At 48.8% G+C, this 12,156-nt stretch overlaps 1 protein-coding gene across 3 annotated transcripts in view; it reads right to left on the bottom strand.

Moving 5' to 3' along the window:
* SYDE1 (synapse defective Rho GTPase homolog 1) overlaps positions 1–12,156 on the bottom strand; it is a 29,868-nt gene that overhangs the window by 12,771 nt on the left and 4,941 nt on the right. For all 3 annotated transcript variants that reach the window (XM_048502676.1, XM_048502678.1, XM_048502675.1), the window contains 4 exons: positions 10,537–11,220; positions 3,968–4,693; positions 1,802–2,022; positions 1,303–1,429 (listed from right to left, as the gene is read on the bottom strand). In XM_048502676.1, the coding sequence (XP_048358633.1) occupies positions 1,303–1,429; positions 1,802–2,022; positions 3,968–4,693; positions 10,537–11,220 (1,758 nt within the window). The remainder of the gene's footprint in view (positions 1–1,302; positions 1,430–1,801; positions 2,023–3,967; positions 4,694–10,536; positions 11,221–12,156) is intronic.

Below are 12,156 nucleotides of genomic sequence, written 5' to 3'. Positions count from 1 at the left end.
CCCCCTCTCAGCACACACAAATAATTAGTAACCTACTCTCGGGAACCTGTGAGAACCTGCTGGATCCCACCTCTGAGGACTTCCCCTCTTATTTCTTCATTGCTGAGTTTTCTCAACAGTCTCTGGTGAAGAACTCTGACAAAAGCCTTTTGGAAATCCAAGTAGACAATGTCCACTGGTTCCCCCTTATCCACATGCTTGTTTACACCCTCAAAGAACTCTAGTACGTTTGTAAGACAGGACTTGCCTCTGCAAAAGCCATGCTGACTCTTCCTCAGCAGGTCTCGCTTTTCTACATGTTTAATCATTTTATCTTTAATGATAGATTCGACTAATTTACCAGGAACAGATGTCAAACTGACTGGCCTGTAATTTCCTGGGTCCCCCCTAGACCCTTTTTTAAAGTCTTCAGGGATGGAGGCAGATTTCAGGGATAAGTTGCATACTAATGTGAGAACATCAGCAATTTCATGCTTGAGCTCTTTAAGAACTCTTGGATGAATGCAATCTGGGCCAGGGGATTTGGTAGCATTTAGTTTATCAATTGCTGCCAGATCTTCTTCCTTGTCTACCACTATCTTCGCTTGTTCCTCGGATTCACCTCCTACGAAGCTTGGTTCAGGTGCAGGGATTTTCCTCACCTCCTCTTGGGTGAAGACAGATGCAAAGAATTCATTCAGCTTCTGTACAATCTCCCTTGCAATCTTTTTTGAACAGACCCTTGTTCAAAAGAGTAGCCCAAAATGTAACTCTGAACCTTCCCATCGGCATACTTCAGTTTTTGGGTTTTAAAAAAATCTCATTTGGTTTGTTCTGATTGTGGATAAAATCACCAAGTTAAAACAGGATTATAATGCCACTTGGGAACACTTTGTACAGTGAACATCTATAACAATTGATTTCTGACGCTAGGATTTTTCTGTGGAGTTGGCAAAAATAGGAAAGTTTGAAGTCATGTTTCAGTAGGCAACAATGAAATATGTGTTTAGGGAAAAATAGGTGGAATACTGAATATTACTATTACACATCTGGAATTATGTATAGTAGTAATTTTATGAATGTTGAAGTTGTAAGTTAGTCGGTTTTGCCTGCTGTTTGCAGTTTTTGTATATTTATACAAACTAAAATGTCTAATTTTGGGCCACCCTCCAGTGGATTCAAAAAAGGGAGTTATTGGAGCTGGAAGTCACCCAATGAGAGCACGAGCTTAGAGCAGAACCAAGTTTAGAACGATGCCAAAGAGCAGCCGGTAGGCTGTGAGGCTTCGCAATGGGAATCACACCTGGGATTTGGGGGGCTGACCTGTAATGGCATTGATATCTGGGTAGAGCTCTTCCGAGAGCACCACGGCAGTGCTGTCCTTCTCAAAGGCATCCCGCAACTCCTTCTTCACCACTGCTGAGCCACACAAGCGATACAGACCTACAACCTACAAGCAAAGTGATACTGGGTCAGTGGAGCAAGCCGGAATCCCTCCAGGCAACAGAAGAGGGGAAGTTCTGTCGGACCAGGTAGATGGAGGCCCCAACTTGGATGGACCAGGTCAGCCCGATCTGATCAGACCTTGGAAGCTGAATAGGATTGTCCCTGGTGAGTCCTCGGTTGGGAGACCACCAAGGAGCTCCAGGGTTGCTGCACAGAGACAGGCCATGATGGCAAACCATCTCTGGTCACTTCTTGCCTTGGAAACTCTATGCGGTGCCGTAAATCAGCTGTGACTTGACAGCACTTTACACCACACCCTAGATGGTTGAGGGGTGTGTGGGTGTGTGGCTCAGCCAATACATATCCCAACATTTACCTTCAGTCCTCGTTTCTCTATCTGATTCACACACTTCTGGACCAGGAGTGGCACCTTGATGGCGGCAGCACGCTCCCTCTTTACCAGCTGGCTCAGCTTTACTCCGAAAACTTGTGGCTCCTGGATGCCACTGGCCAGCTCCCGTTGATCCAGCAGGATGAGCTTGATGTAGAGGAGTCCCCGCGGCTGCAGCTGCACAGCCAGCTGCCGAGACCTGCCACCTGAAAGGCAGGAGGAGGAGGAGGAGGAGGCGGCGGCGGCAGCAGCAGCAGCTGTAAGAACTACTGTGCCGCTTTTCTCCCACCTACCCACCACCAACCAACCGACCAACCAACCAACCTGGGCCAAGAGAACCCATCCACTGAGTTCCAGCCCAGCTTAGATTTGCCCAGGTCTGGACTCTGCTACCCCATTGCCTCTTCTTCCCCCATCCCTTGCCTCTGGCCAACGATGGGGGCTCGGCACAGGATATTCAATGGTTGCACCAGCAGTTTGCTCCCTTGGCTGTGCTGTGACAGCATCTGAGAGCATCTAAGTGGGACAGGGGATGGAGTGGTCTTTTAGTCCCTCAAAGCCTGCTGTTTTTGCACAGGCCATAACTGAGTCCCCCACATCAAACATCAGTCGGCCCACTGCAATGTGCCACTTCCACACTCAACCACTGCCACCGGATCTGTAGAGGTCAGGGGCATAGTTGAGTAAAACAGCACCTGGGGCTCACCCTTGGCACTGCCACTCCCACAGCTGTGCCCCACCCCCTCGCAACTGTACCCCATGGAGTTTGGGGCTGGGGTGCAGTTGCAGAGGGGGCGCAGCTTGGCAATACGCCCCCCCACATGACCATGGGGAGTTGTGTTAGGGGCTCTAGCCTCCTGTGCCCCCCAGTAGCTACGCCACTGGGAAGACCTCAGCTTGAGATCCTGGAGAGCAGCTGCCGGTCTGAGGAGGCAAGGCTGACCCCGATGGCCCCTTCTTGGGTGTTCACGTCCAAAGACCAGGGTGCCACTCAGCCTCTTCTTCACTGCTGGCAAAGACAACCGCAGTCCTGAAGGAACTGACCACCGAGTGAAGGGGAGGCTTCTAGTCTAAAATTCTCTTGGCAGACACACCACTTACGATACTGCATGAGCTCTGACATTGTGCACAGAAGGAGCGAGGGCACATCATTTCTGTCTCTCAGGTCTAGACACCTGAGACATGCAGGTTCACAAGAGGCCAACATTCATTTATGTATGTAAACGTACTGTTAAGTTAAAAAAAATATCCTCCAAACTCAGTTTGAGGCGTCACTCCTGACATCCCGTATAAGCTGCCTCCATAATTTAAATGGTGATTTGGCTGGTCTATGGTTCCGATTGTACAATTCATCACACGGGTGGTGGGCAAAGGGCCGGCACAGCCTGGAAATTTGCCTTCTCTTTTCACAACCCATGTCCCTAGAGTTCTGTTTACTGGTTGTGAATCTGGGGGTTTTAAATGTCACTGAAAAAGAGGAGCCCCGCGGTGTAGCTTGGCCAGTGTGCTCTCCACCCCTGCCTCTCACCTGACAGGCTGGACACCAGCGGTGTCTGAAAACAGCCACTCCCAAATCAGGCTTGAGGTAAACAGGAAAAAAACAATAACTATGATTATCCTTCTTGGGTGGATGAAATCAGGTTGTTCAATAAAGAGGCCTGAAAACCTAAAACTCAGAGAATTTGATGTGTTCACTGTTACAAGGTTTCAGTTCCCAAGGCAGGAGTGGAGGGAGCAACTACCAAGCCGGATTCCTGATGTGAAATTTTGCCGTTTCTCCAGACTTAGGATCTCACAGGGTAAGTCTAAACTTCTTCTGGATATTTCAGTAACTTAGCCGGCTACCTTTGAAAACTAGACTCTGAGACATACTGAGTCTCCTGAGAAAGGATTTCTTCCAGCCTATGAAACCTCAAACTGATTTAAACCAGCAATTTAGAAGATTTTTGGATTTCATTCCCCCCTCCCATTCGATTCCTTCAACCTTCCATGGCTCCTGATTGGCCATTAGCTGTTCTGAATACACATCAAACAGGCCTTGAGGTAACTGGGAACTCACAGAAAGAGGCAGGACTTCTGCCCATCCATCATGCCAGCACCTGCTCACATTTTAATCCTGTTGCGTCCTCCTGTTCACGTGGTTCACCTTACCTTGAAAAACATGGGGAAGGAGGATGGTTCCATGGCAGCACACACGATCCCTCTGCACTGAAGGATCACAGGAGATCACAATTTTAAGGAGTTGGGCATGTTCGAGCTCCAGCTGGAAAGAATGATTAAGACTAAGGAAGGCCGTCCGACAAGGGAGCAGAGCCGTGCGGGCCTTGTTGACAGAGTCCACTTGAAGGACACAGAAGACCTCCTTGGCTTCAGCTCTGGGGGGCTTAAAGTCTCGTACCCCAAGCAGGTGGATGCTCACGACCCCAGAAAGATGCTGTAGGCAACCGGGGAGCTCTGCAGATCTGTATGGCTGGAAGGAGCCACCTTCAAGCCCCAAGTCTGCATCATCAGCCAGGAGCTCTGGAGAACCACCACCACCGCGCAAGGAGTCCTCTTTGCTCACAGCTGCACCCCTGCTTGTGTGCTGCCGAGAAGCCACACTACTGTCCAGGTGGTAGCGGCTGATAACATTGCGTGACTCCTTGGGAGAAGAGCTCCCCTCTGCTTCTGGCCCGCGAGGGCGGAGGCTGCGCAGACTAAGCCTTCGCCTCAGCTCTGGCAGCCTCCTCAACTTCATGGAGAGGCTTCGCACTGGGCCTGGGGACTTTGTCTTGCCGAGAAGATGATCCTTCTTCTGGGTGCTGCTGGGGCTCTGGACCGTCATTATGGTGTCCGTTGTGCCCTCTTCAGGACTCGCACTTGTGACAGGCACCTTTCCTGAGGAGAGAAACTGCATAAGACAGGTCAAACCACGTGCGAGTTATCCCAGGGGTACCCAACATTGCTGGAAACCCTCGGCACACTCAAGAGGGAAAGCCGATCCGTGGAACAAAGTCTGACAAGCGAAGGGGCAGGGATGGAATACTGGGAAGTTTCCCAGAGCGGGTGATTTATCCCACAAAAATAACGAAAGTCTAGAATAATTTAGGGGAGGGAAGCGGGCATGGGCCAGCCCAATCTCGTCAGATCTCGGAAGCTAAGCAGGGTCGGTACTTGGAAGGGAGGCCTCCAAGGAAGGCTCCGTGGAGGAAGGCGATGGCCAAACACACCTCTGCTTCTCGCTTGCCTTGACAGCCCCGTGCTGGGATTGCCACTTGGCAGCAATCACACGTGTGGAATCATTTGACCACAGAACTGCTCTAGCAACTCAGCCTCTCTCCCTCTGCAATGGAAGCCACAGGCATGAAACAGCACATTTCATTTGACAGCCAAGAACAAATGAAAACATCAACGCCAGGAAAGCTGAAGAGTTGTGGCCAAGTTTGATATGACCAGATGAGCGGAGAGTTCTACAATCTTAAAAAAGCCAGAAAGTAAACAGAACTGAATTGTCGCCAGTGAAAGAGGCCAGCTTGCCCACCGCAGTGGCCAGATGCTAGACTAACCTTTGAAGAGCAAATAGCTGTAGTTTAGGGACAAATAGCCAGTGGCTGCTACTTCCTTCTCTATTTCCTTTAATTATACCCCATTTCTCTACCCCAGGGGGCTCCAAAGTGGCTGGCAGGTCCTCCTGTGAAGCACGTTGGGCTGCAAGCATGTGAGAGCAAAGCTTCCGCGGCAGAGTGGGAACTCGAACCTGGGTTTCCCAGATTCCAATATGACACCTTAACCGTGGCACCACGCTGTCTACCCCAGGAGGACCCAAAGAGGCCTGCATCATTCTCCCCTCTGCCATTTATCCTCACAACAAGTCTGTGAGGAAGGCTAGGCTGAGAATGTGTGTGATTGGCCCAAGGTTGCCCCTGCAAGCTTTGAAGGCAGAGTGGGGACTGGAACCCGGGTCTCTTGGGTCCTAGTCCAACATTTTTTAACCACCAGACCAGGCTGGCTTTGACATTCAAGAACTGCAACCACATATAAACACCCCGGCCTTCTGGAACGTCACACAAAAGAGATGACTGAAAAGACGGGAAGGGGCTGCCCATTCCAGCCTTTCCTCTTTCTTTCACTAGTTTTTTTTTTAAGACATTCCCTGTGAATCCGACCTCAGTAACTTTCCTGGAGTGGAACTGCACTGACCCCACTGAGTAGTTACCGCACAACAGCAAAGACTGTGCAGCCGCCAAACCCCACTCAGAGAATTCACACATTTCTGATGATTTTCCTTCTGAGGACTATTATCATATTAAATATATTAGAAGACTTGTAAGAATTTATACCAAATAAAAGAATTCATACCAAACAAAATAACAAAACTTAAGAGTACAGTCAAAATGGCAAATTACAACAAATGAGCTTGAATTGATAAAGGTTAAATAAGATGTTAACACACACCCTGGCAGACCAAAACTGAGCAGAGGAGCAGAGGACAATTTTGCTCTCTGGTGAGGAAGCCCTGGGGAAACAGGAACCCCGGGGGAAAGGTTCCCTGCAGAACAGTGAGTAGCTGAGAAGGAAACTGGAGTCAATGTAGCAAAATGCAAAGTGATGCACATAGGGGCAAAAAATCCAGACTTCACATACACGCTACAGGGGTCAGTGCTATCAGTCACAGACCAGGAAAGGGATTTGGGAGTCTTAGTTGATAGTTCCATGGGAATGTCAACTCAATGCACGGCAGCTGTGAAAAAGGCAAACTCTATGCTGGGGATAATTTGGAAAGGAGTTGATAATAAAGCTGCAAGGATTGTCAGTGGTGCGACCGCACTTGGAGTCCTGTGTTCAGTTCTGGTCGCCACATCTCAAAAAGGATATCGAAGAGATAGAAAAAGTGCAGAGAAGGGCAACGAGGATGATTGAAGGATTGGAGCACCTTCCTTATGAGGAGAGGCTGCAGCGTTTGGGACTCTTTCGTTTGGAGAGGAGACAACTGAGGGGGGATATGATTGAAGTCTATAAAATTATGCATGGGGTAGAAAATGTTGACAGAGAGATTTTTTTCTCTCTTTCTCACAATACTAGAACCAGGGGGCATCCATTGAAAATGCTGGGGGGAAGAATTAGGACTAATAAAAGGAAACATTTCTTCACGCAACGTGTGATTGGTGTTTGGAATATGCTGCCACAGGAGGGGGTGATGGCCACTAACCTGGATAGCTTTAAAAGGGGCTTGGACAGATTGATGGAGGAGAAGTCGATCTATGGCTGCCAGTCTTGATCCTCCTTGATCTGAGGTTGCAAATGCCTTAGCAGACCAGGTGCTCAGGAGCAGCAGCAGCAGAAGGCCATTGCTTTCACATCCTGCATGTGAGCTCCCAAAGGCCACTGCGAGTAGCAGAGTGCTGGACTAGATGGACTCTGGTCTGATCCAGCAGGCTCTTTCTTATGTTCTTATTGCCAACTCTGGGCTGGGAAATACCTAGAAAATTGAGGGTGGGGCCTGGGGCCCGAGGAAGATGGAGAAGGGATTTCAGTGGGATGTAATGCCACACATCTCGCCTTCCGAAGCAGCCATTTCCTTCAGTAGAGGTGATCTCTGTTACCTGGAGATCAGCTGTAATCTCATGGGATCGCCAGCACCAACTGGAATTTAGCAACCCTAGCAGGAAACCCTTCATAATAAGAAAGAGGCAGAAAGATCAAATCAGGGGAAGGTGTGAAGACGATTCTGAAAACACTTCACCACTCTGAACTTCCTGACCTCGGCGTAAGGCTCCATTCATACTATTCCATGTTGCTTGGACTGTGCATCAATGCAGCGATTTCACACCCAATGGATGCTCACTCTCCCGACTGGGTGCAGAAGACCCATACTCAGCACAGGTGGTTGCTTCATCAACCCTTCTTCCTATACTTTTCTTAGTTTGTGTGTTGTTTTTAATCAAAATATTGTGTTTTCCTGTGTCTAAAAAGTGCAGCTTTGTTGGCTGTCTTGAATCTAAGCAGTGAGGGCAGTATATAAATAATTTCAAAAACTAAAATTGAATAATTAAATAAACATTCCCCCAATGGCATGGGGTGGCACTGCCAGGAACTAGCTCCAACACCCCTTTAGAAGAGCACAAACTGGCACAGACCTGCCTGGGGTCAGCAGCTGCCTGCCACCCGCACACCCTGCAGAATGGGTGCTTTGCTTTGGATGAACCAATGTTACTTGCAAACAACCAGATTTTTCTCCAGTGGCACCTCAGAGACCAACAAAACAGAGGGGTATCTATAGAAAATGGCACCCAGGATACTCACAGCTGAAAGCAATGGGTGGACCTGGCCACTGAAGTTCTTCCTAACAGCAGGGAGACCAGTTCTGCAAGCGGTGGTTGGTGGCGTGCTAGCGGGATGCAGCTTGGAAGAGAAGGCGTGGCAGCTTCCTGCTTTGCAAAGGGATGATCAGGGTGCCCCCAGGCAAACAGCGCCCAGGCCACAGAGCCTCACTTTCCCTACATTAGGTATGCCAGCGCAACAAGGTTTTTCGGATACGACGTTTCAAGAGTCAAAGGTCCCTTCATTGGATACAAGTTGTAATGGAGATCTTTGTGTCCTCGTATCCCAGTCTGGAGATGTTACAAAGAAGGGAGTCAGGATGCAGAGCTGAACTTCAACTCATTCACAAATTCAGAGCAGTGGACCCCTTCCTACCCTGGGTGGGGAAGGGACACGGAATTCTGATTTTCTCCCCTGAGCATTTCCCGCTGCTCTAATTTAGCTGAAGACATTTTGTATTTTGCCTCTGCCTCCGAACTCCCTTCTGTGCAACACCCCTCCACCTTCTGGCTGGGATATCAGAGCTCTGTTCTGGTTTGAATCTGACAAAGGGAACTAAAACCTCATACCCTGAAAATCGTTTCCGTTTCTAAGGCACTACTGGGCTTGAATCGAGCCGTTGTCCTGCAGACCAACACAGCTGCCTTCTGATACTTTCAAGTAACCAACTGCCTCTTATTATCATTTCTTCATGTCCACAAATTCTGCTGTGCTGAGTGCTGATGCCAGGTTTGTACTGGCCAGTTTTAAGCCACCGTCTTCAACTTGCTGTGATTTTCCCAAGCAGAAGTGCCCAGAAAAGCAGGGTCTGCAGCAGGCTCCAGGTGGACAAAACAGACTGCTCAAGAACCTATAGCTGGTTGGGTTCTAAAGGCAAAGACAGGTTGCCTGGGCAAGCACTGGGTCATTACTGAGCCACTGGGCAACAACACATGATGATGTTTACTAGGCAGACTTTGTTTACAGGGTGGTTTGCCATTGTCTTCCCCAATCGTCCATATTTTACCCCCACCAAGCCGGGTACTCGACCTCGGGAGGGTGGAAGACGGAGTTAACCTTGAGCCAGATTCCTGAAACTGACTCCTGTTGGGAGCAGAGCTTTGACTAATCTGCACCACGGGGCTCTGGGAGCCAGTTTCAGGGGCGGGGGCACCTCAATGCCAGTAACCCCACGATGGAAAACCAGCACTGGGTTCCTACAGGTTCATATAACTGATGGGTTCTGGCAAGTTTTAAATTTTATTTATCTCCAACATTTATAGTCCATCTTTCTCACTTGGACTCAAGGCGGATTACACAGAGTAAATCAGTATAGTTTACAGACCAGCTGATATCCTTTCTTGTAACGTCAAAACAATTATGGAACAATCTCCCTGCACCCAGCCCCACCACTTTCCATTTTCAGGAGACAGCTGACGACAGTTTTATTTAGGATTGCCTTTGATCAATGTAGTTTTTATCCACAAGCACCAGGACAGTTTCAAAAAAAAGGGAGAGAGTCTGAAAATCAACAAAACCTGCTACCACTATTAAAAAATACCAAAACCAAAAACCAGAGACAATAAAGGTAACTGAAATGCAACTATGGTTTCTGCAGCAAGTCATGTCCAGGTCTATTTAAAACATTTATCAGCCATCTTTCTACCCTGTGGAACTCAAGGAAACTTATAATTTTAAAGATTATGTTAAAAAAACCTGCAGCTTAACATTTTAATTAAAATTGCCAATAAATAAAAACTATCCACTGTAGAAAGCTTTCACAGCCAGATTCAACTGGCTGTTATGGGTTTTCCAAACTGTGTGGTCTGGTAGCTTTTTTTTGCATCTACGACTGCCATCTGGTAAGATGCTTCTCTCTGTGGCACAGTGTGAAGTGACTGCATGGTGCGGTACATGTTTTGCCCAGTTTAAGGGGGCATGAGATACATTTTGCATGTATCTGGATGGAGTTAATTTGCAGTTTGTTACGCTGTTGCATTTGCAATCACATTTACAACTGTCCTTGCAATTCTATTTGCATGTGTCTGGGTGCAGTTCAGTTACAGTTGCATTTGAATGTCTCTGGTTTTTAGTTTTGGTGTTTTTTAATACTGGTAGCCAGGTTTTGTTGATGTTCAAACTCTCTTCCTTTTTGTTGAAACTGTCTTGGTGCTTGTGGATAAAAACTACATTGATCAAAGACAATCCTAAATAAAACTGTCTTCAACTGCCTCCTGAAAATGGAAAGTGGTGGGGCTGGGTGCAGGGAGATTGTTCCACAATCATTTAGAAGTTACAAGAAAGGCTCGTCTGTGATGATATCCAGTTTAGATGAGATCTCTAAGAAGCTGGAGGACTTAACACATGAAAGGGACCATCCCTCTGATAAAGGAGGAAGAGGCAGAGAATGTGGGGGCACAAAAAAAAAGACTAGTCCTCACCACATGCCAGGTCCTGCTGTCTGCTCCCCTCCTCAGCTTGCATAGCTGGCTTTGTTTGGCTCAGCGACGACTGCTGGGAGGACCACTCTTGGACGACTTCGGCCTCCCTAAACCTCTTCTTCTGCAACTCCTTGTCCCCTGCACTGCTGCCCCTCGTCATTTCATGATACTGGGGACGCAGGTCCTCATCCTCTGGGATAGGGTTGTACCAGATCTCCCCTTTTCTACTGCCGGTGGCAACAGATGCTTTCCGCTCACTGATGGAGCTTGCAGCTGGCTCGTCTGCCCCAGGGGCTTTCCCTGAAGAGAGCACCCAGTCCCGGCTGCTCCTGTCCAGGCTCTGCAAGTAAGCGCCCTGGCTGCTGCACTTGACGCTAGCATTGGAGCTGCAAATCTCTATAGAGCCCATCAGCGTCTCAGTGGCCTCCTTGGACCTGGCAGTCACCACGCTGGTGAGGGAAAGGCTCTTGGAGGATGGCTTTTCATCCTGGGCCACCAGTCCTTGTGGCACACTTGAGAAACATGACTTCCTACTGGGGATACCTGCTTCGAACTTGGCCCAGTTCTGCTTCCTGGACACAGTAACAGGAGCTACTTTCCAGCATCCAGCATCTGTGGTGCAAGAGTTCTCTGGTACAGCTGCTACAGAGGACTCCGAGGCACCTGCGGGCTCCAAAGGGCAACCTGGAAGGGGGACAGAAAAACCAGCATGTTACGAGGTCAAGAAAATAGTACACTGAAGCAGTTAAACACCAGTGAAGCATTACTAACAAAACAAGCAGTGGAAGTGGCCCGGGGAAACGAATCCAGTTCCTCAAACAAGAGTCCGCTGCTCCTGTGGAGGAGTGGGGAATCAGACCTGTCCTTCAGACTGAGTCAACCGCTCCCCCATGCTGGCTCTTATGAAATGCTTGGGGTCTTCTTTGCTAAAACTGAAAGAGATGTTCATGCGTCCACAGAGCCGCTGCCAAGATTCATGCAAAGGTTCCGCACTTGCTCTTCTTCCTTTCTCATCACTTCGTGACTCTTCCTGACTTGCTGGTCTCTCAGGAATGCAAACATGCTGTTCGCTAAGCAGCTCACAGAAGCCTTTGCCAAGGACAGTTTCCAAGGGAAGTGGGGGAGGGGAGTACGAGAAAAGTTTTGCAGGGCTTTGGGCCAATCCAATCGTGGCTTGGCCTCAGGACATGCAACTCGGGCCTGTACGGCAGCTGAGGCCCGGAAGTCCCTCCCAGACTTCCAGCTGCTCAGACCTGGTGCCAAATTGGATTTCCTGATGTTTACTGCGCTGCCCTTTCTTGGGCCAAGACACACAGCTCCCTTTGTGAGTTAGCCCTGAGCAGCTCAGCACAAGAACGAGCCCCCTTGTCTGCATCTCAGGAAAGAAGATGCACATCCCAGAACGGGCAGCTGAGGAGGAACGGGACAGCACCACACAATCCTTTTCCGCTTTTTACGTCACTTGCCGGAATTGAGTAATGGATTCAAGGTGAAGGAAAAGAGATTCCACCTCAACATTAGGAAGGACTTCCTGACCGTCAGGGCTGTTTGACAGTGGAATTCACTTCTTCAGAGAGTGGTGGAGTCTCCTTCTTCGGAGGTTTTTAAACAGAGGCTGGA

The sequence above is a fragment of the Sphaerodactylus townsendi genome, linkage group LG07 (genome assembly GCF_021028975.2).
Source record: "Sphaerodactylus townsendi isolate TG3544 linkage group LG07, MPM_Stown_v2.3, whole genome shotgun sequence".
NCBI classification, from domain to species: Eukaryota; Metazoa; Chordata; class Lepidosauria; order Squamata; family Sphaerodactylidae; genus Sphaerodactylus; species Sphaerodactylus townsendi.
This window is presented reverse-complemented; position numbering and strand designations above follow the sequence as displayed.